The sequence below is a fragment of the Phyllobates terribilis genome, unplaced genomic scaffold (genome assembly GCF_046119375.1).
Source record: "Phyllobates terribilis strain yellow unplaced genomic scaffold, ASM4611937v1 Scaffold_10__3_contigs__length_209671492, whole genome shotgun sequence".
NCBI lineage: Eukaryota > Metazoa > Chordata > Amphibia > Anura > Dendrobatidae > Phyllobates > Phyllobates terribilis.
Window position 1 is genome coordinate 175,858,136 of NW_027362770.1, and position 23,865 is coordinate 175,882,000.

Consider the following 23,865-nt stretch of genomic DNA (forward strand, 5'->3'; position numbering starts at 1 on the left):
ATGACAGTACCAGCCACAGAGTCACCATGACAGTACCAGCCACAGAGTCACCATGACAGTACCAACCAAAGCATCGCTATGACAGTACCAACCACAGTGATACTATGACAGTTCCAACCACAGTGCCACCATGACAACACCAACCACAGTGCCACCATGACAACACCAACCACAATGTCACCATGACAACACCAACCACAGAATCACCATGACAGTACCAGCCACAGAGTCACCATGACAGTACCAACCACAATGTCACCATGACAGTACCAGCCACAGAGTCACCATGACAGTACCAGCCACAGAGTCACCATGACAGTACCAGCCACAGTGCCACCATTACAGTACCAACCAAAGTGTCGCTATGACAGTACCAACCACAGTGATACTATGACAGTTCCAACCACAGTGCCACCATGACAACACCAACCACAATGTCACCATGACAGTACCAACCACAATGTCACCATGACAGTACCAACCGCAGTGCCACCATGACAGTTTCACCATAACAGTACCAACCACACTGCCACTTTGACAGTGCCAACCACAATGTCACTAAGACAGTACCAACCACAGTGTCGCTATGACAGTGCCACCATGACAGTACCAACCAAAGTGTCGCTATGACAGTACCAACCACAATGTCACTATGACAGCACCAACTACAGTGCCACCATGACAGTACCAACCACAGTGTCACCATGACAGTACTAACCACAGTGTCACTATGACAGTACCAAATACACTGTCACTATGACAGCATCAACCACAGTGCCGCTATAACAGTACCAGCCATATTGTCACTATGATAGTGCCAACCACAGTGTCGCTATGATAGTGCCAACCACAGTGTCGCTATGAAAGTGCCAGCCACAGTGTCACCATGACAGTGCCAACCACAGTATCGCTATGAAAATGCCAGCCAGAGTGTCACCATGACAGTACTAGCCAGAGTGTCACTATGATAGTACCAACCACGGTGTCGCTATGAAAGTACCAACCACAGTGTCCCCATGAGAGTACCAACCATAGTGTCCCCATGAGAGTACCAACCATAGTGTCCCCATGAGAGTACCAACCATAGTGTCCCCATGACAGTACCAGCCATATTGTCACTATGACAGTACCAGCCATATTGTTGCTATGACAATACCAGCCATATTGTCGCTATGAACGTATAATCCATATGGTCACTATGACAGTACCAGCCACAGTGTCACTATGACAGTACCAACCACGGTGTCGCTATGAAAGTACCAACCACGGTGTCGCTATGAAAGTACCAGCCATATTGTTGCTATGACAGTAACAACCATGGTGTCACTATGACAGTACCAACAACAGTGTCCCCATGACAGTACCAACCACAGTGTCGCAATGACAGTACCAGCTATATTGTCGCTCCGACAGTACCAGTCGTATTGTTACTATGATAGTACAAACCACAGTGTCACTATGACAGTACAAACCACAGCGTCACCATGACAGTACCACCCACAGTGTCACTATGACAGTACCAACCACAGTGTCGCTATGACAGTACCAGCCATATTGTTGCTATGACAGTACCAGCCATATTGTCACCATGACAGTACCAACCACAGTGCCACTATGACAGTACCACCCACAGTGTCACTATGACAGTACTTGTTCCAGTGTAACTAGGACAGTGCCAGGTGATAGTCACGATAACCTGTATTTTCATAGTAACTATTGTAAAGGGCTGGAGAGTCACTATTATTGCTAGAAAATGGCATCATTTTATGATCTTTGGGGTTCCGTTCACTGGGAATGATGGAGATGCAATACTGGTTCAGACCCCACTGATCATGGACAGAAGGCGTATCCTAGCCAAATACAGTCCCTTTATAGGATGGGAACACCCCTACAATCCTTTATAGCAGACGCAGGAGCCCTCGCTCCACAGACCCCTTCCTTACAAGATCCCTAGCATCAGCATTCCTTCCCCAACCAGCAGTGTCAAGAGTAGTATTTTCCAGAAACAGCACCACAACTATCTACAGGCCATGTCTGGTACTGCAGCTCATCCTCATCAAAGTCATTTGGATTGAGCTGCAATACCATACATGAACTATGGACAGATCTGGAGCTGTTTTAGGAAGTAATTAGCCCCAGTGTGTCTGAGATAAGGACATTAACCCATTCATGATCAGATAATTTTCTGTGTTTCGTTTTTTTTCCTCCTCTTCTTCCAAGAGCCATAACCTTTTTATTTTTCCATCCACATAGCTGCATAAGGGCTTGCTTTTTTGCGGGACGAGTTGTAATTTTGAACGACGCAATTCGTTTTATCATGTGATGCACAGAAATGCAGGAAATATAGTCCAAGTGTGTTGAAATTGCAAAAAAGTGCAATTCCACAATTGTTTTTTTTTTTTTATTTACTATACTGTAAAACTGACCCGCCATTATGATTCTCCAGGTCAGTACGAGTACGCAGACACCAAACATGTAGAGTTTTTTCTTTAAGTGGTGAATTTTTGGGGGAAAATTTGTTAAAAAAGAAATAAAATTGCTTTTGTCGCCATTTTCTGACACCCGTAACGTTCTCATTTTTCGGGATCTGGGGCTTATTTTTTTGTGTCCTGAGCTGAAGTTTTTATAGATGTCAATTTGAGGAAGATATAGTGTTTTGATCGCCTCTCCTCTTACTGCATTTTATTGTAATGTTGCGTCTACCAAAAAAACCTTAATTCTGATGTTTCGATTTTTTTTTTTCGTTTCGCCATTTACCGATCGGATTAATCCATTTAATATTTTGATAGATCGGATGATTCTGAATGCAGCGATGCCAAATATGTGTATTTTTTTTTTGTTTTATTTTTAATGGGTTAAAAGGGGGGTGATTTGAAATTTTGTATTTTTCTTTTTTTCATATTTTTAAAAATATTTTTTCCACTTTTTATTGTATTTAATAGTCCCCTTAGGGGACTTGGTAGCTACGATTGTCTGTTCGCTTGTTCTATACATAACAGGGCTTCAGCACAGCTATGTATAGTGAAAATTACGGTCTCCTATGAACGGCAGCTACGGGTCGGCACGGGGGTCATCAGCAGACCCCCAGCTGTCATGGCAACCCATCAGTGTCCCATGATCACGTCATGTGCGCGCTTGATAGGAGCATGAAATGACATGACCCTGTCAATCAGAGATTGAAAGCAGCATTTAACAGGTTAACAGCTCCACCCGCGACTGTTAGAGGCAGATGATGGCTGAATAATTTCAATAAAGTTTTTTTTATTGCAATTGCTGTATAAACACATCACACAGTATGTTTTATTATATGAACACTTTATTATATGAACACTTCCTAATGACAGGCGGCGGACTACGGCCTCAGATAACACCAGGATGGCGGTTGGTGGAGTGGAGTATGCCAGCCTCGTTTTCATTCCAACATGGCGGATGTGAAAAGGCTCTATCTCGCACAGGTTCCCGTGATGTATAGGGGACTTTCACATCCCCTCGTGACCGGCGCTTCCTGCTTTGTCATGTGACCCGACCGCCTGCAATATCCACAGTGACAGCGGCAGAGCGGGGGTCCCCTGGAGGTAAGAGCTGGGGGGGGGCTGCATGCGTCTTGTAGATGTGTCAGTGGGGGGAATCGTTGATGGAATGTAGTGGAGCTGCACGTGGAGGATGGAACGTTGCGGGGCTGAGAGATTCGAATGGAACGTTGTGTAATCTACCGCACATTCTAACGCAGCCCAGTGTGACCTGGGTCATATAGTGTTCAGGGCATAACAGGGAGTACTATATGGCAGAGTAACCCCTGATAGCACACTGCTGGGCCCCCTTATCCAAATCATATGGGGCCCCCACTGTCCACTAATGGTGGGGGTGTAGAGGGAGGTCAAAATCTGCGTCCCACCACCACCGATCAGTCAGAAGACTGTGTCCACAGCGGTGTATGGACTTGTATACTTTCCAATGAAGGTCCCACAAACTGGAGCCCATTGTTCTTTGCGCCAAGGGGACTCATTGTGATGAGAAGGGGGCTGACAGGTGGGACCCCCAGCGTCTCTTCTGACTTGTAGGCCCAGAATAATGTAATTTTTTTTTTTTCAGTACACACAGTGCAGTTACACCCGGGCATGTAGCGGGGAGGATCTGCAGAGGTTTCAATCGGCGACATCGACTGTACATGTGAGTGCTGCAAGCTGTGTTGTACAGCCGGCACCGGAGTATAACTGATCTAGATCCCATCACAGCAGGTTAACCCCCTTAGATGTCACTGTCATGATTAGCAGCAGCGTCTAATGGGTTAAACTGCTGCCGTCAGAGCGAACTTTGACCGCAGAAGTTAGACTCCATATAAGATATTTGTTGGAAATGTAGTTTGGGGGGGGGGGGGTGTGCTGGAAAGTAGACCATATCAGCCCAAATGCATGACTGCAGGGTACTGGGGGCTCACTGAAGACCACTGTACCTGCTATGTTTGTGCATTTTGACTGTGGCTGGGCTTCATGCAGTAATATTTGTATAAAAACACTGGACCATTCTACGTTGTAGAATTATTGTGCAATAATAAATTAAATTTTTTTTTTTTTCAAAAAGTTCACACCAGCCCCCCCCCTCCACTCACTATTTTTCCCCCTGAATATATATATATATATATATATATATATATATATATATATATATATATATATATTTTTTTTTTTTTTTTCCAAACGTTCATATTGGCCCCCCATATTTTTTCCCCAGAACACATATATATGTATGTGTGTGTCTGGGGAAAAATATGGGGGGAGGGCAATATGAATGTTTGGAAAAAATTATATATATATTTATCTTTTGTTTCCAATTGTTCATATCGTCCGTCCCCCCCTTTTTTTTCCCCAGACATAAAGCATGTAATATATCTACACACGTGGTCAAAATTGTTGGTCCCCCTCGTTTAATGAAAGAAAAACCCACAATGGTCACAGAAATAACTTGAATCTGACAAAAGTAATAATAAATTAATAATCTATGAAAATGAACAAATGAAGGTCAGACATTGCTTTTCTGCTTCCACAGAATTTTTCAAAAAATTAACCTCATGAAATCGGCCTGGACAGAAATGATGGTTCTTCTTCTTCTTAACTTAATATTTTGTTGAACAACCTTTTGAGGCAATCACTGCAATCAAACTATTCCTGTAACTGTCAATGAGACTTCTGCACCTCTCGACAGGTATTTTGGCCCACTCCTCATGAGCAAACTGCTCCAGTTGTCTTGTGTTTGAAGGTTGCCTTTTCCAGACGGTTTCAGCTCTTTCCAAAGATGCTCCATAGGATTTAGGTCAGGGCTCATAGAAGCCACTTCAGAATAGTCCAATGTTTTCCTCTTAGCCATTCTTGGGTGTTTTTAGCTGTGTGTTTTGGGTCATTATCCTGTTGCAAGACCCATGACCTACGACTGAGACCAAGCTTTCTGACACTGGGAAGCACATTTCTCTCTAGAATCCCTTCATAGTCTTGAGATTTCATTGTACCCTCCACAGATTCAAGACACCCTGTGCCAGATGCAGCAAAGCAGCCCCAGAACAGAACAGAGTCTCCTCCATATTTCACAGTAGGGACAGTGTTCTTTTCTTGATATGCTTCATTTTTCCGTCTGTGAACATAGATCTGATGTGCCTTGCCAAAAACTTCCATTTTTGTCTGATCTGTCCATAGGACATCCTCCCAGAAGCTTTGTGGCTTGTCAACATGTAGTTTGGCAAATTCCAGCCTGACTTTTTTATGATTTTTTTTCAATAATGGTGTTCTCCTTGGTCGTCTCCCATGAAGTCCACTTTGGATCAAACAACGACAGATGGTGCAATCTGACACTGATGTTCCTTGAGCTTGAAGTTCACCTTTAATCTCTTTAGAAGTTATTCTGGGCTCTTTTGTTACCATTCGTATTATCCGTCTCTTTGATTTGTCATCAGTTTTCCTCCTGCGGCCACGTCCAGGGAGGTTGGCTACAGTCCCAGGGATCTTACATTTCTGAATAATATGTGCAACTGTAGTCACAGGAACATCAAGCTGCTTGGAGATGGTCTTATAACCTTTACCTTTAACATGCTTGTCTATAATTTTCTTTCTAATCTCCTGAGACAACTCTTCCCTTTGTTTCCTCTGGTCCATGTTGAGTGTGGTACACACCATGTCACCAAACAGCACAGTGAGTATCTGTAGCCCTATATACAGGCCCACTGACTGATTACAAGATTGTAGACACCTGTGATGATAATTAGTGGACACAACTTGATTAAACATGTTCCTTTGTCACATTATTTTCAGGGGTACCATCATTTCTGTCCAGGCCGATTTCATGAGGTTAATTTTTTTTTAATTCTGTGGAAGCAGAAAAGCAATGTCTGACCTTCATTTGTTCATTTTCATAAATTTTTAATTTATTATTACTTTTGTCAGATTCAAGTTATTTCTGTGACCATTGTGGGTTTTTCTTTCATTATACGAGGGGCGCCAACAATTTTGACCACGTGTGTAGATATATTACATGCTCTATGTCTGGGGAAAAAAGAGGAGGGAGGCAATGTGAACATTTGGGGGAAAAAATAAAAATAAATACATAATAATAAAAAAAAAAAAAAAAATATATATATATATATATATATATATATATATATATATATATATATATATATATATATATATATATATATATATATATATATATATATATATATATATATATATAATATTACTAAAAAGAAATTATATATCCATATTGCCCCCCTCTTTTTTTTCCAGAATATAAAGTGTGTGTTTATGTTCTGGGGAAAAAAGAGGGGGTGGCAGTATGAACGTTTGAAAAATAAAATGTATATATACTTATATATTATTAATGTATGATCTAAAATAAAGCTAAATAATGTTAGAGGTATAATATAATTGGATGAGAATTATTGACTGTGATGGGATATAATGTACCTGGGATATGACCCAGCATCCTGTAATGTGCAGGGCGATAACATACAGTGTAATATAACGGAATATGTACTAAACCCGGCGGATGGCGTTATAATTAACCACGTCCGCCAGGTACCGCTGAGAATCGGCATGTGATGGATCCATCGTGGCTGCCCTCAGATCTGTTATTCTTTAATACTATTTTTTTTTTTTATTCTATGTTGAGAAGTTAGGGATGACGTCGGCGGTGGAGCGCACCGATGACCTGGTGAGGGAGTACCTGACTTTCAGGGGCTTCACCAACACCTTGAAGCATTTTGAGGCGGATATTAAAGCGGATAAGGAGAAAGGTTTTCGTGTAAGTTACAGTCCGGGCTTTTCTTGTCTTATTATCGTTCTGTAGGTTCTTCCACATTTCTGCTTTTTTACTTACTGATTCTCTTATTGTCACTTGTACTTAATGTCATTTTCTTACCTGGTGTAAAAGCCGCTGTTCTCCTGAATCCGGCGCTGTTTTTCTTTTGTTCCTGCGCCTCTCCGTTCCTGAGATATGGCCCCTTTCCCCCTGTATATAGATTTGGCTTTATTAGTTAAGTGGGTGTGGTTCTGACTCTTCTCAGTGGGCGTCGTCTTAGTCCACACCCACTTTTGTAACGAGACCAGATTTAAATACTGGAAAGAGGAGGTCATATCTCAGCAATGGAGAGGCGCAGGAGCAAAAGAAAAACATCGCCGGATTCAGGAGAACAGCGGCTTTTACACCAGGTAAAAAAATTACGTGTTTATGACAAGTGACAGGTCCTCCTTAAATGGGAGGTCAAGTCAAAATGACTCTCAATAAAAGGGTTTCACATTCTTTAGGCTTTTTGAACAGTTGTTTTTGTTTTATTGAATGTACTATGCACCCCATCCCTCAAGATCCCACATGTACCTGAACCCAGTCCTGAGAAGAGACCACATAGACTATAATGGAGACAGATGGGATCTCTATGTAGTTCAGCCTGGAAACCTAATAAATTTGCTTCATTTATCTTCCATTAATCTGGTATTTAATTGTCTATAATCTGACACTGGTCTACAAAATCTGTGATTTCCTGCAGTATAAAGTATGGGGGAGGGACATATAATATGACTTTTTTTGTTTTCTTAGGTGGATCGCATCGTGGAGCAATTACTACAGTTTATCCATAGTTATGACCTGAACGGGCTTGTGGATTATTGGGGTTACCTAGAGAGGCGACTCTTCAGCCGATTGGAAGACGTCTATCGGCCGACGGTTAACAAGCTGAAGACCAGCCTGTTCCGATATTATCTGGTGTGCACAATACAGGTATGTGTGTATACATATGTTTGATGAAACTTTGCTGTAGGCTGTAAAGTGAGATTTTTGTATATATATTTTTTTTCAACCTGTCTGTAGCGGCGCCATTTTGGCCACTAGGTGTCAGCAGCATACAGCTGTTAATTGCGCCATACGTAATATTATATTACAGACCAGCCGGACGGACAAAGCACACGACTTCTTCCAGAAGCAGGCGCCGGAGCTGCAGAACCAGGCAGAATGGAAGGAATGGTTTGCTCTTCCTTTTCTTCCTGCGCCCGATGTTAACCCCACCTTCTCCACGTACTTCTCCCGGCAGTGGGCCGACACCTTCACCGTGTCGCTGCACAACTTCCTCAGCGTCCTCTTCCAGTGCATGCATATCCTTTCTGGGAAAGAAAAATTATAGGAGGCAGGATAAATTCTCCAGAAATATATAATTGTGCAAATCCCCCAGGATTCCCTGCTTGTTCAGTGTCTGCAGATACAATTGTGGAAATTTCCCAGGATTCCCTGCTTGTTCAGTGTCTGCAGATACAATTATGCAAATCCCCCACTATTCCCTGCTTGTTCAGTTCCTGAAGATACAATTGTGGAAATTTCCCAGGATTCCCTGCTTGTTCAGTGTCTGCAGATACAATTGTGCAAATCCTCCCCAGGATTCCCTGCTTGTTCAGTGTCTGCAGATACAATTATGCAAATCCCCCACTATTCCCTGCTTGTTCAGTGCCTGAAGATATTATTGTGCAAATCCCCCCCAGGATTCCCTGCTTGTTCAGTGTCTGCAGATACAATTTTGGAAATTTCCCAGGATTCCCTGCTTGTTCAGTGTCTGCAGATACAATTGTGCAAATCCCCCCTAGGATTCCCTGCTTGTTCAGTGTCTGCAGATACAATTGTGCAAATCCCCCCTAGGATTCCCTGCTTGTTCAGTGTCTGCAGATACAATTGTGCAAATCCCCCCTAGGATTCCCTGCTTGTTCAGTGTCTGCAGATACAATTGTGCAAATCCTCCCCAGGATTCCCTGCTTGTTCAGTGTCTGCAGATACAATTATGCAAATCCCCCACTATTCCCTGCTTGTTCAGTGCCTGAAGATATTATTGTGCAAATCCCCCCCAGGATTCCCTGCTTGTTCAGTGTCTGCAGATACAATTTTGGAAATTTCCCAGGATTCCCTGCTTGTTCAGTGTCTGCAGATACAATTGTGCAAATCCCCCCTAGGATTCCCTGCTTGTTCAGTGTCTGCAGATACAATTGTGCAAATCCCCCCTAGGATTCCCTGCTTGTTCAGTGTCTGCAGATACAATTGTGCAAATCCCCCCTAGGATTCCCTGCTTGTTCAGTGTCTGCAGATACAATTGTGCAAATCCTCCCCAGGATTCCCTGCTTGTTCAGTGTCTGCAGATACAATTATGCAAATCCTCCCCAGGATTCCCTGCTTGTTTAGTGTCTGCAGATACAATTGTGCAAATCTCCTGCTTGTTCAATGTCTGCACATCAAATGCTATGATGTGTAATGTAACAAACTCCCACAATGCCGAAATTTAGCTTTGGGATGACTAGAGAAGAAAACCTAATTTAATATAAAACCAGTACGGAAATTTTCATATTTTATGAATTTAATCTTCTAAACATAATGTAATTATATAAGTTGCTGAGCGACGGAGTTTTCCTTTACCTTTTACCCCTCACCTGTCCCAACTATCCTCAACTTTGATGCGGAATGTCAGAGAATCTTCCATGTACAGGAGGAGAACGAGGCGCTGAGACAGAAGGTGAGTAATGGGGGCCGAGGGCCGGCAAGAAGGGCGATTCTGAGGATTTCTTTCCATAACTATTACATCTGTTGTTTTCTTAGCTCTTTGCTCTGCAGGCAGAAGCGCATCGGATGAAAAAAGAAAGTGATGATGGCCCTATGGTTCACCATAAGCTGCCGCACTACGTCTCCAACATGGATCGTCTGGGAGACTCCGAGCTGTGAGTGACATCAGGCCAACACCATTACATAGAACTAATATAATACTGCCCCCTATGTATAAGAATATAACTACTATAATACTGCCCCTATGTACAAGAATATAACTACTATAATACTGCTCCCTATGTACAAGAATATAACTACTATAATACTGCCCCTATGTACAAGAATATAACTACTATAATACTGCTCCCTATGTACAAGAATATAACTACTATAATACTGCCCCCTATGTACAAGAATATAACTACTATAATACTGCCCCCTATGTACAAGAATATAACTACTATAATACTGCCCCCTATGTACAAGAATATAACTACTATAATACTGCTACCTATGTACAAGAATATAACTACTATAATACTGCCCCTATGTACAAGAATATAACTACTATAATACTGCTCCTATGTACAAGAATATAACTGCTATAATACTACCCCTATGTACAAGAATATAACTACTATAATACTGCTCCCTATGTACAAGAATATAACTACTATAATACTGCTCCTATGTACAAGAATATAACTGCTATAATACTGCCCCTATGTACAATAATATAACTACTATAATACTACCCCTATGTACAAGAATATAACTACTATAATACTGCCCCCTATGTACAAGAATATAACTACTATAATACTGCTCCTATGTACAAGAATATAACTAGTATAATTCTGCTTCCTATGTACAAGAATATAACTACTATAATACTGCTCCTATGTACAAGAATATAACTACTATAATACTGCCCCCTATGTACAAGAATATAACTACTACTAGATGGTGGCCCGATTCTAATGCATCGGGTATTCTAGAATATGTATGCGGCCGACCGGGCGCAATCAGCAAAACGGTGTTTAAATTTGGCGGCAAGATCGGTGATTGGTCACGGGTGGCGGCCGTGACCAATCAACGAACTGTGTTAGTGAGGACCGGAGAGCTTGTTTAAATTTGGTGATAAAATCGACCAATCAGCAGAGCGTTGTTTAAATTTGGCACCAAGCTCGCTGATTGGTCTCGGCCGGCCGGCGGCCGCGACCAATTAGCGCAGCAGTGTTTAAATGTGGCGTCAAAATTGGTGATTGGTCGTGGCCGCTATTTAAATGTGGCGCCCAAATCGGTGATTGGTCGCGGGCAGCGGCCGCGACCAATCAGCAGAGCGGTGTTTAACTTTAGCGTCAAGATCACTGATTGGTCGCGCTCTCCGCACGCGACCAATCATCGAATCGTATTGGTGAGGAGCGGGGAGCGGAATCGTATTAGTGAGGACCAGGGAGCGGCGCTGCCTGTGCGGATAGTTCCTCTGCGAGAACCCGGGAGATGAGCGACTGCTCGCAGCAGAAGTATCCGGACCCGCAGCGCCGCTCCCCGGTCCTCTCTTCCGCATGGAGGTCAGCGACGCCGGCGGTCCTTCCGCTGCTACCGGCTGGGAGATGAGCGCCTCGCGCCGCTCATCTCCCGGCTGCATCTCCGTCCCGCAGATGGGTCCGGCGGTCGAGGTCCTTCTGCTGGTACCGGCTGGGAGATGAGCGCCTCGCGCTGGTCATCTCCCGGCTGCATCACCGCTGAGCTCCGTCCCGCAGATGAGCCGCTAACGGCCGCCATCTTTTTTCAGAAATCCTGCGGCGCTGATTGGCCGCTGCCGGACCAATGAACGACGCGGGATTTCCAGGACAGACAGACAGACAGACAGACGGGATAAGACGATTATATAGTAGATAATACTGCCTCTATGTACAGGAATATAACTACTACTAGATGGTGGCCCTATTCTAACGCATCGGGTATTCTAGAATATGTATGCGGCCGCCCGGGCGCAATTAGCAGAGCGTTGTTTAAATTTGGCGCCAATAATGCTGATTGGTCGTGGCACAGCTGTGTTTAAATTTTGCGCCAAGATCACTGATTGGTCGGGTGCGGAGACCACGACCAATCAGCGAATCGTATTGGTGAGGACCGGGGAGCGGAATCATATTAGTGAGGACCGGGGAGCGGCGCTGCCTGTGCGGCTACTTCCGCTGCGAGAAGCCGGGAGATGAATGACTGCTCACAGCAGAAGTATCCCGACCCGCAGCGCCGCTCCCCGTCCTCCTTTGACACCCTAGCCGCTGATCTCCCGACAGTAGCCGCATGGTGTTACAAAGGTCCGGACATTTGTGTTCAAAATCGCTGACTGGTCGCGGGCGCTGGCCGCGACCAATCACCGATTTGAGCGCCACATTTAAATAGCGTCCGCGACCAATCAGCACAGCGGTGTTTAACTTTTGGGCCAAAATCAGTGATTGGTCGCGATCTCTCGCCGCGACCAATCAGCGAATCGTCTTGGTGAGGACCGGGAAGCGGCGCTGCCTGTGCGGCTACTTCCGCTGCGAGAACCCGGGACATGAGCGGGCGCTCGCAGCAGAAGTATCCCGACCCGCAGCGCCGCTCCCCGGTCCTCCCTTGACACCCTAGCCGCATGGAGGTCAGTGGCACCGGCGGTTGGGAGATGAGCGCCTCGCGCCGGTCATCTCCCGGCTGCATCGCCGCTGAGCTCCGTCCCGCAGATGAGCCGTTAACGGCCGCCATCTTTTTTCAGAAATCCCGCGGCGCTGATTGGCCGCTGCCAGACCAATGAGCGACGCGGGATTTCCTGGACAGAAAGACAGACAGACTGGATAAGACTATTATATATATAATACTGCTCCTATGTACAAGAATATAACTACTATAATACTGCTCCGATGTACAAGAATATAACTACTATAATACTGCCCCCTATGTACAAGAATATAACTCCTATAATACTGCCCCTATGTACAAGAATATACTATAATACCGCCCCTATGTACAAGAATATAACTATTATAATACTGCCCCTATGTACAAGAATATAACTACTATAATACTGCTCCTATGTACAAGAATATAACTACTATAATACTGCTCCCTATGTACGAGAATATAACTACTATAATACTACCCCCTATGTACAAGAATATAACTACTATAATACTGCCCCTATGTACAGGAATATAACTACTATAATACTGCTCCTATGTACAAGAATATAACTACTATAACACTGCTCCTATGTACAAGAATATAACTACTATAATACTGCCCCTATGTACAGGAATATAACTACTATAATACTGCCCCTATGTACAGGAATATAACTACTATAATACTGCCCCTATGTACAGGAATATAACTACTATAATACTGCTCCCTATGTACGAGAATATAACTACTATAATACTACCCCCTATGTACAAGAATATAACTACTATAATACTGCCCCTATGTACAGGAATATAACTACTATAATACTGCTCCTATGTACAAGAATATAACTACTATAACACTGCTCCTATGTACAAGAATATAACTACTATAATACTGCCCCTATGTACAGGAATATAACTACTATAATACTGCTCCTATGTACAAGAATATAACTACTATAACACTGCTCCTATGTACAAGAATATAACTACTATAATACTGCCCCTATGTACAGGAATATAACTACTATAATACTGCCCCTATGTACAGGAATATAACTACTATAATACTGCCCCTATGTACAAGAATATAATTACTATAATACTGCCCCTATGTACAGGAATATAACTACTATAATACTACTCCTATGTACAAGAATATAACTACTATAATATAACTATTATAACTATTATAATACTGCTCCCTATGTACAAGAATGTAACTGCTATAATACTGCTCTGACAGTAATGTTGTGCTCGCATTTGCAGTACGATGATTTCCAGCCAGAGGACCTCTGGATCTGCCGTCCAGTCTCAGAAGACCACTGGGTTCCTCTCTTCTTTACTGCCACAGAGCAAGAAGATAGTCACCAAGCCTCCCCTGGCCACCATGTCATCTCCGACACAGAGTGCCGCTGGTCTCCCCCTGAAGAAAGAACCAGGGAATAGTCAGGTATAGACATGTCATGTGACTCACTCAGTGTAATGTCTGGCTGATAACAGAGAACAATACTAATTAAATGTTTTTATTTTCAGGCTCAGAAAACAAAAGAGACCCTATGTGTGACTAAGGAAGTGAAAAGTGTGACCAGCGTCCTCGGCGTCCCTGCGGTCACTGACGTCGGTATGGTGCAACAGAGGCAGCGGCGCCTCCAGGAGAGGAAGGAACTGTTCTCCAAAACACAGTCACAGGTGAGGAGACATTTACAAAAAGCCAAAAAGAGGGAATGAGAACCTGAAGGTCTAGTAGGACTTTTTTGGAAGTTGGGCAAGTCTGAGCCTAGAAAGAGCAATCTAGACAGTAGGGGCAGCACGAGAGGAAACGTGAAATAAAAAAATGGGGATGTAGGATTAGGAGAAGGGAGAAAGTGATGTCGGGAATTGCGATGTGCTGTCTCTTACAGCAAAGCCTGGACAAAAAGTCGGAGACACCCGACGTTGAGTCCGAGCTTCGCCCCGAGACACCACACAACCCGGTGGACGCTCTGATGAAAGGGGTGAAGGGGAGCACGTCAGGCGGAGGGGAGAAAGCGGAGCAGCCGTTCATCGTACTCAGCCAGGACGAGTATGGAGAGCACCACTCGTCCATCATGCACTGCAGGTAATCGTCAATATCTCTGCATGCTGTCAGTGAATGGAGACCTTCCATATCTATCCCCCGACTGGAGAGAGGTTTATGGATTTTTATGTCTTCCAGGGTCGACTGCTCAGGCCGACGTGTTGCCAGCTTGGACGTGGACGGGGTTATCAAAGTTTGGTCCATCGACGGTATTATGCAGACGAAGGCGTCGTCCATATCCAAATCTGCCCTCCTGTCGCTGGAGTGGGCGACTAAGCGGGACAGGCTGGTGAGTACGTGCGCCCTCCGATGAGTCGCCGCACCCCTCGCGTCTCAGTTCTGCCTCTTGCATGTACGTATGGCAGAACTGGCATTATGGAGCCCATGTGACAACTTTATTCTTCTTTGCGAGTGCAGCTCTTGCTGGGCAGTGAGGTTGGCACCGTTCGCCTTTATGACACCGAAGCCAAGAAAAACCTCTGTGAGATTGGGATCTGTGACGACATGCCGAGGTGAGCGCTGCCGACCCGGGGGTCTGAGATCATAGGCGGCGCTGTATGTGACACCGGGGATCTCTGTGATTGTAGGATCCTCTCTCTGGCGTGTAACCCCAGCGGGACATCCTTCGTGTGTTCAGCCGCAGCTCCATCATCGGCCCCGGATCCTCCCATCCCCGGTATAGGGGAGAATGGGGGCAACCAAGTGCCGGGACGACTACTACTGTGGGACACCAAAACCATGAAACAACAAGTAAGGAGCCTCGTATAGGGTGTTACTCCAGAGCTGCACTCACTATTCTGCTGGTGCAGTCACTGTGTACATACATTACATTACTGATCCCGAGTTACATCCTGTATTATACTCCAGAGCTGCACTCACTATTCTGCTGGTGCAGTCACTGTGTACATACATTACATTACTGATCCTGAGTTACATCCTGTATTATACTCCAGAGCTGCACTCACTATTCTGCTGGTGGAGTCACTGTGTACATACATTACATTACTGATCCTGAGTTACATCCTGTATTATACTCCAGAGCTGCACTCACTATTCTGCTGGTGCAGTCACTGTGTACATACATTACTGATCCTGAGTTACATCCTGTATTATACTCCAGAGCTGCACTCACTATTCTGCTGGTGGAGTCACTGTGTACATACATTACATTACTGATCCTGAGTTACATCCTGTATTATACTCCAGAGCTGCACTCACTATTCTGCTGGTGCAGTCACTGTGTACATACATTACATTACTGATCCCGAGTTACATCCTGTATTATACTCCAGAGCTGCACTCACTATTCTGCTGGTGCAGTCACTGTGTACATACATTACATTACTGATCCTGAGTTACATCCTGTATTATACTCCAGAGCTGCACTCACTATTCTGCTGGTGCAGTCACTGTGTACATACATTACATTACTGATCCCGAGTTACATCCTGTATTATACTCCAGAGCTGCACTCACTATTCTGCTGGTGCAGTCACTGTGTACATACATTACATTACTGATGCTGAGTTACATACTGTATTATACCTCAGAGCTGCACTCACTATTCTGCTGGTGCAGTCACTATGTACATACATTACATTACTGATCCTGAGTTACATCCTGTATTATACTCCAGAGCTGCACTCACTATTCTGCTGGTGCAGTCACTGTGTACATACATTACATTACTGATCCTGAGTTACATCCTGTATTATACTCCAGAGCTGCACTCACTATTCTGCTGGTGCAGTCACTGTGTACATACATTACATTACTGATCCTGAGTTACATCCTGTATTATACTCCAGAGCTGCACTCACTATTCTGCTGGTGCAGTCACTGTGTACATACATTACTGATCCTGAGTTACATCCTGTATTATACTCCAGAGCTGCACTCACTATTCTGCTGGTGCAGTCACTGTGTACATACATTACATTACTGATCCTGAGTTACATCCTGTATTATATTCCAGAGCTGCACTCACTATTCTGCTGGTGCAGTCACTATGTACATACATTACATTACTGATCCTGAGTTACATCCTGTATTATACTCCAGAGCTGCACTCACTATTCTGCTGGTGCAGTCACTGTGTACATACATTACATTACTGATCCTGAGTTACATCCTGTATTATACTCCAGAGCTGCACTCACTATTCTGCTGGTGCAGTCACTGTGTACATACATTACATTACCGATCCTGAGTTACATCCTGTATTATATTCCAGAGCTGCACTCACTATTCTGCTGGTGCAGTCACTTTGTACATACATTACTGATCCTGAGTTACATCCTGTATTATACTCCAGAGCTGCACTCACTATTCTGCTGGTGCAGTCACTGTGTACATACATTACATTACTGATCCTGAGTTACATCCTGTATTATACTCCAGAGCTGCACTCACTATTCTGCTGGTGCAGTCACTGTGTACATACATTACATTACTGATCCTGAGTTACATCCTGTATTATACTCCAGAGCTGCACTCACTATTCTGCTGGTGCAGTCACTGTGTACATACATTACATTACTGATCCTGAGTTACATCCTGTATTATACTCCAGAGCTGCACTCACTATTCTGCTGGTGCAGTCACTGTGTACATACATTACATTACTGATCCTGAGTTACATCCTGTATTATACTCCAGAGCTGCACTCACTATTCTGCTGGTGCAGTCACTGTGTACATACATTACATTACTGATCCTGAGTTACATCCTGTATTATATTCCAGAGCTGCACTCACTATTCTGCTGGTGCAGTCACTGTGTACATACATTACATTACTGATCCTGAGTTACATCCTGTATTATACTCCAGAGCTGCACTCACTATTCTGCTGGTGCAGTCACTGTGTACATACATTACATTACTGATCCTGAGTTACATCCTGTATTATACTCCAGAGCTGCACTCACTATTCTGCTGGTGCAGTCACTGTGTACATACATTACATTACTGATCCTGAGTTACATCCTGTATTATATTCCAGAGCTGCACTCACTATTCTGCTGGTGCAGTCACTATGTACATACATTACATTACTGATCCTGAGTTACATCCTGTATTATACTCCAGAGCTGCACTCACTATTCTGCAGGTGCAGTCACTGTGTACATACATTACATTACTGATCCTGAGTTACATCCTGTATTATACTCCAGAGCTGCACTCACTATTCTGCTGGTGCAGTCACTGTGTACATACATTACATTACTGATCCTGAGTTACATCCTGTATTATACTCCGGAGCTGCGCTCACTATTCTGTCTCCATTTCTCTCCTCCACAGCTGCAGTTCTCTCTGGAGCCCATTCCCATCGCTGTAAACTGCACCTCATTCAATCATAACGGCAATTTGCTTGTGACCGGAGCTGCGGACGGCGTCATCAGGCTTTTTGGTGACTGGCACACTGTGGGGGGGTTTATATATTTCCTTCATACTTATAAGCGCCGCCCATTTGTCACTTGTCAAAATAAGTGATATTTAGAGGAGCGCTGTTATTCCTGTTCCTTTTTTTTTTTTTTTTCTTCTTCTCTTTATTTGCTTTCCCTCCTCTGTCTTTCCTCCTCTATATTCAGGCGTACTGTCTCTTTAAATGACGCTTCCTTGTGCATGCTGGACGTAGTCAGTGTCTTCTCTCCGCAGATATGCAGCAGCACCAGTGTGCGATGAGCTGGGAGGCGCACAGTGGGGAGGTGTACTCTGTAGACTTCAGCTACGATGAGAACGCCGTGTACAGTATCGGAGAGGACGGGAAGGTGAGCGGCGGATCCTGGGGGTTGTAGTCCTATCTTGCAGTCCTCTTCCCTTTTTTTTTTTTTTTTTTTTTAGCAGGATCTGACTACACAAGAGGTTCTTTTTGTAGTCTGTTACCATGGATACACATAGATCTGCATAGAAGCTGTATACACAAAACGAGTAAAGCTATTTTTTTAGTGAAAGTTGCATTTTTCCTGTTCTACCGGTAGGAGCAATGTCCCAGCTGATCAGTGAAGGTCCCAGCTGATCAGTGAAGGTCCCAGCTGATCAGTGAAGGTCCCAGCTGATCAGTGAAGGTCCCAGCTGATCAGTGAAGGTCCCAGCTGATCAGTGAAGGTCCCAGCTGATCAGTGAAGGTCCCAGCTGATCAGTGAAGGTCCCAGCTGATCAGTGAAGGTCCCAGCTGATCAGTGAAGGTCCCAGCTGATCAGTGAAGGTCCCAGCTGATCAGTGAAGGTCCCAGCTGATCAGTGAAGGTCCCAGCTGATCAGTGAAGGTCCCAGCTGATCAGTGAAGGTCCCAGCTGATCAGTGAAGGTCCCTGGCAGCGGCGGTGGCGGCAGCTTGCTGACAGTTTCCACTTCACAAGTCGGTGAATGATACTTTTTTTTTTCCTCCCAGTTTATTCAGTGGAACATTCACAAGAGCGGCCAGAAAGTGTCGGAGTACTCGCTGCCCCCGGACGCCACCGGACCCTTCATGCTGTCCGGTTACAGCGGCTACAAACAGGTCCAGTTTCCTCGCGGACGACTTTTCGCCTTCGACTCGGAGGGAAACTACATGCTGACGTGCTCCAGTAATGGCGGCGTCATCTACAAGGTGATTGATGAGGAGAAGGGATCGATACCTGTCAGTCACAATATCGGTTATTGAAGCCGTATGAACTCATCAGACGCCGACGTAGCAGAGCTGACTGTGTCGCTTTGATCCATGTATACTCTGATGTAGCAGAGCTGACTGTGTCACTTTCATCCATATATACTCGGATGTAGCAGAGCTGACTGTGTCACTTTCATCCATATATACTCGGATGTAGCAGAGCTGACTGTGTCACTTTGATCCATGTATACTCGGATGTAGCAGAGCTGACTGTGTTGCTTTGATCCATGTATACTCTGATGTAGCAGAGCCGACCGTGTCACTTTCATCCATGTATACTCGGATGTAGCAGAGCCGACTGTGTCACTTTCATCCATGTATACTCGGATGTAGCAGAGCCGACTGTGTCGCTTTGATCCATGTATACTCGGATGTAGCAGAGCTGACTGTGTCGCTTTGATCCATGTATACTCGGATGTAGCAGAGCTGACTGTGTCGCTTTGATCCATGTATACTCGGATGTAGCAGAGCCGACTGTGTCACTTTCATCCATGTATACTCAGACGTAGCAGAGCCGACCGTGTCGCTTTGATCCATGTATACTCAGACGTAGCAGAGCCGACCGTGTCGCTTTGATCCATGTATACTGCTCAGATGTAGCAGAGCTGACTGTGTCGCTTTGATCCATGTATACTCCTCTGATGTAGCAGAGCTGACTGTGTCACTTTGATCCATATAGATTCAGCAGATGTAGCAGAGCTGAGTGTGTGGCTCTTTGGTTCACTGTCCTCACGCTTTGCTTTGTGTTTCCTCCTCTGCAGCTGAACAGTGACGGCAGCACGCTGGAGAACTGTCTGTCCCTCGGGGGCCACCGGGCCCCTGTGGTCACTGTGGACTGGAGCACGGCCGTGGAGTGTGGCACCTGCTTAACGGCCTCCATGGACGGAAAGATCCGACTGACCACCCTGCTGGCCCAGAAATAGCGGGGGTCTTACACCTATCCAGGGGGATCTGGCCTCATCTGAGGATCAGCCCGGGACCAATCCGAAGATCCGCTCGTCTCAGGAGCGGACACCGTCATGGCCGCAGCCGTGCGCAGAGCATCAGTATTAATATATGTTACTGTATTACTCCAATAAACCCAAGTGTAGTGTTCTCCTCCCCCACCAGGGGCAGAAAGTAGTCCTGACTCCGCCTCTTTTTTTAATGTCCTTTTAAAGGGGCAGTGGTGAGGGGGGTTATACCGGGACGTCTGCACACGGCTCATCCCAGAGAATCATAATCTGTACTGACAAGCGGCTGATCAGTGCTGGGAGGAGGAGCCAGGGAGGGGGAGGGGCTTATCAAATAAAGGGGGTGGGGCTTATCAAATAGAGGGACCACCTACTGCAGGGAAGAGGGGCTAATAAAAAAATTGGGTCTTTCTTAAAGAGAGGGGCTTATTAAAGGGAATGTCACTGCTCACAAAAAATCTCCAGCAGGGCCACAACTAAAGGGGTCTTTAATAATATTAGTCCTCTCATATAGGGTCTCCTTTATGCCCCTGCTAGGGATACCCACCTTTGGCCGACTAGGGCCCAGGGTCCTAACTGAACATCTGCACAGGATAAACTTGTCCCCTAAGTTCTGGCTGACTGTAACATTATCAGCCAGCTCCTCCCTCCTGATCACTATGCCCCCAGTATAAAGCTGCCCCCCACCATAAGAACTGTAGTGACTTTCTCAGCTCCTATGGACTTTTCTATTGCAGCAGCGCCATCTGGTGGTAAATAGGCCGTGCTGCAGCCCCCGACGGAAGCTGTGGATCATTTTACACGTTCCTTATGCAAGTAGCGCGATCTAGCGGTCACTCGTAGTTACTGCGACTGTAATGACGCGCCGGTGCCACACTCCAGCTCGTATCGCGCTGCATTTTGGGAAATGTAGTTCTTACTAAAATGAGGAAGTCACCCTGACCGGGTGGCAATGAGGGGCTTCAGCTGTGAGGGGCGGGTCCTGCCCTGACTCACCCTGTGCGCTCTCACCGGCCTATGGAAGTATGCGGCAGCCAACTGGTTAATTACAGGTACATGGCTGATGGGGGCGCTGTGCTTATAATAGGGGGGCTATAATTATTATGGGGCGCTGTGGCAGTGATGGAAACTCTGTACATATTATGGGGGTGCTGTAATGATTATGGGGGCACATTAATTCTTATTGGGGCCGTGTAATGATTATGGGGCGCTGTAGTTATTATGGGGGCCCTGTAATGATTATGGGGGTCCTGTGCCTATTATGGGGGCTCTGTGGCTGCCATTGTTGTGGGCGAGGCATTAATGATAGTTATTTGTTAGTGACATGGACGGCACTGACGCCGCAGTGAAGAGGCGCCGGCTCCCTCCCTGGATGACAGATGAGACCTCCGGGCCCAAGAAGCCGCGCAGCGCAGAACCGCGGAGGAGGAAGGCACAAGTGTGAGATATGGGGGGTCTCTGACTATATGAGGGGCTCTGACTACACAGGGGGTCTCTGACTACATAATGGTCTCTGACTATATGAGGGGCTCTGACTATACAGGGGGTCTCTGACCATAGTTATACAGACCCACCAGTGCTTTGTGGCTCCGGGATCCTCTGCCCGACACTGGATCTGAATTTTACAAATTGGAACAAAGATGGAGTTCCCCTTTAATTTATTTTTTTCCCCCTAATTTTAGACTTTGTCTTTTTCCTGTTTCAGTTGTTCCGTTTCGTCCAGGAGGAGGACGGTGTATTGTATGAATGAGCAGGAGGTGGTGGAGAGCGCCCTGGAGGTGCTGAGCCAGGTACTGAGGGGTCGTGTCTGAGCCACTGGAGGGCGCTGCTATGCATAATGGTGTAATGGGTTGGGGTCACCACCCTGAGACCGCCAGCAAAGGGCGCATCATCCTGCACCATCACCAGCTCCGCCCCTGTATCAGGTCTGCTGCCCCCCTCCGCCATGCCCCCCTGTGTATCAGGTCTGCTGTGTCCGAGCACCCCCCCCCCCCTCCTTGTGTATCGGCTCTCCTGTCCCCCCTGTGCATCAGGTCTGCTGTGTCTGAGCACTCCCCCTCCCCCCCTCCGTGTATTGGGTGTCCTGTCCCCTCTGCTGTGTATCAGGGGTCTGCTGTGCCCTCCGTGTATAGGGTCTTCTGTGCCCCCTTTGCATATATCTCAGAGCTATTTTACACTCCTCGCCCTGCAGCGCCCCCTATTTGACATTATGACGGCGCTTATTCTAAGATGCCTGAATAATGAATAGAATGTGAGAATGTCAGTGGAGACTGACACCTGCGAGACAATGGAGAATATAGGGATTAGGAAGTGTCGTTATCAGTGATGGAGGACGAGGCTTTTATCATCTCTCCTCTATTCTAGAGTAAAGTTCAGAGAGAAGGTGAGAAGAAAAGCAAAGCTGAAGAAGATACCAAGGAGGCCTCCCCCGAGACCGGCCGTGAGAAGAAGCCTCCGACCTCCGCCGGGTCTGAGGAGCCTCGGAACAGACCGCCATCATGTAATGACTCTGACGACCCGGACAACGACCCCCTAAAATACGTCCGGGAGATTTTCTTCAGCTGAAAACAGAATAAAGTTTTCTGTTTGTAGTAAACGGGTCTGAGACCCCACAGACGGCAGCAGGATCTGAGACCTGTTCACACCCGGAGCATCGCCACGGGGGGCCGCCTGGGAGCCTCATTAACAGATTAATTGCAATTAACATAAAATAATTATTTCATATAAGATTGAGCAGAATTAAGTATGCTGACACCCCCTATGTACAGTACAAGCCAACACACAATACCCCCTATTGTATAAGCCCCCTATATACAGTATGTACCCACACAACTCCTCTGTAATACAGTTTAGCACACACAACCCCCTATATAAAGTATGATCCCACACACAGCCGCAAATAAACAGTATGAGCCCCCACATCTCCTATATATAGTATGAGCCCCCGCATAGCCTCCTATATACAGTATGATTCCCCACATAGCCTCCAATATATAGTATGAGCCCCTGCATAACCTCCTATATAAAGTATGAGCCCCCACATAGCCTCCCTATACACAGTATGAGTCCCCACATAGCCTCCAATATACAGTATGAGCCCCCACATAACCTCCTATATAAAGTATGATCCCCCACATAGCCTCCTGTATACAGTATGAGTCCCCACATAGCCTCCAATATACAGTATGAGCCCCCACATAACCTATATACACTGAGACCCTACATAGCCTCCCTATATACAGTATGAGTCCCCACATAGCCTCCAATATACAGTATGAGCCCCCACATAGCCTCCTATATAAAGTATGATCCCCCACATAGCCTCCTGTATACAGTATGAGTCCCCACATAGCCTCCAATATACAGTATGAGCCCCCACATAACCTATATACACTGAGCCCCTACATAGCCTCCCTATATACAGTATGAGTCCCCACATAGCCTCCAATATACAGTATGAGCCCCAACATAACCT

The 23,865-nt window shown here is 45.5% G+C and overlaps 2 protein-coding genes across 2 annotated transcripts; both read left to right on the forward strand.

Moving 5' to 3' along the window:
• The first annotated feature begins 3,390 nt into the window (after positions 1–3,390).
• On the forward strand, positions 3,391–20,559 carry WDR91 (WD repeat domain 91). The gene is made up of 16 exons (XM_073650209.1): positions 3,391–3,575; positions 7,162–7,290; positions 8,083–8,262; positions 8,426–8,632; positions 9,947–10,030; positions 10,114–10,232; positions 13,998–14,181; positions 14,265–14,420; positions 14,633–14,829; positions 14,926–15,076; positions 15,205–15,299; positions 15,375–15,537; positions 18,089–18,197; positions 18,446–18,558; positions 19,180–19,377; positions 20,199–20,559. Exons 2-16 carry the CDS (start codon positions 7,168–7,170, stop codon positions 20,358–20,360), a joined length of 2,241 nt encoding a protein of 746 aa, XP_073506310.1. The 5' UTR covers positions 3,391–3,575; positions 7,162–7,167; the 3' UTR covers positions 20,361–20,559.
• Positions 20,560–21,268: 709 nt separating this feature from the next.
• On the forward strand, positions 21,269–22,986 carry CYREN (cell cycle regulator of NHEJ). Its single transcript, XM_073650217.1, has 4 exons — positions 21,269–21,442; positions 21,711–21,830; positions 22,096–22,180; positions 22,755–22,986. The coding sequence occupies exons 1-4, from the start codon at positions 21,408–21,410 to the stop codon at positions 22,953–22,955; spliced, it is 441 nt and encodes a 146-aa protein (XP_073506318.1). The 5' UTR covers positions 21,269–21,407; the 3' UTR covers positions 22,956–22,986.
• The last annotated feature ends 879 nt before the right edge of the window (positions 22,987–23,865 follow it).

Excerpts from the sequence above, each read along its gene's own strand:
- CYREN (XM_073650217.1), top strand. The coding sequence starts at position 21,408 with ATGGAAGTATGCGGCAGCCAACTGGTTAATTACAG. Across the intron at positions 21,831-22,095 it reads CGGAGGAGGAAGGCACAAGT|TTGTTCCGTTTCGTCCAGGA; the intron begins GTGAGATATGGG and ends TTCCTGTTTCAG. Across the intron at positions 22,181-22,754 it reads CCCTGGAGGTGCTGAGCCAG|AGTAAAGTTCAGAGAGAAGG; the intron begins GTACTGAGGGGT and ends CCTCTATTCTAG.
- WDR91 (XM_073650209.1), top strand. The coding sequence starts at position 7,168 with ATGACGTCGGCGGTGGAGCGCACCGATGACCTGGTGAGGGAGTACCTG. Across the intron at positions 14,182-14,264 it reads AAGAACCAGGGAATAGTCAG|GCTCAGAAAACAAAAGAGAC; the intron begins GTATAGACATGT and ends TTTTATTTTCAG. Across the intron at positions 15,300-15,374 it reads ATCTGTGACGACATGCCGAG|GATCCTCTCTCTGGCGTGTA; the intron begins GTGAGCGCTGCC and ends CTGTGATTGTAG.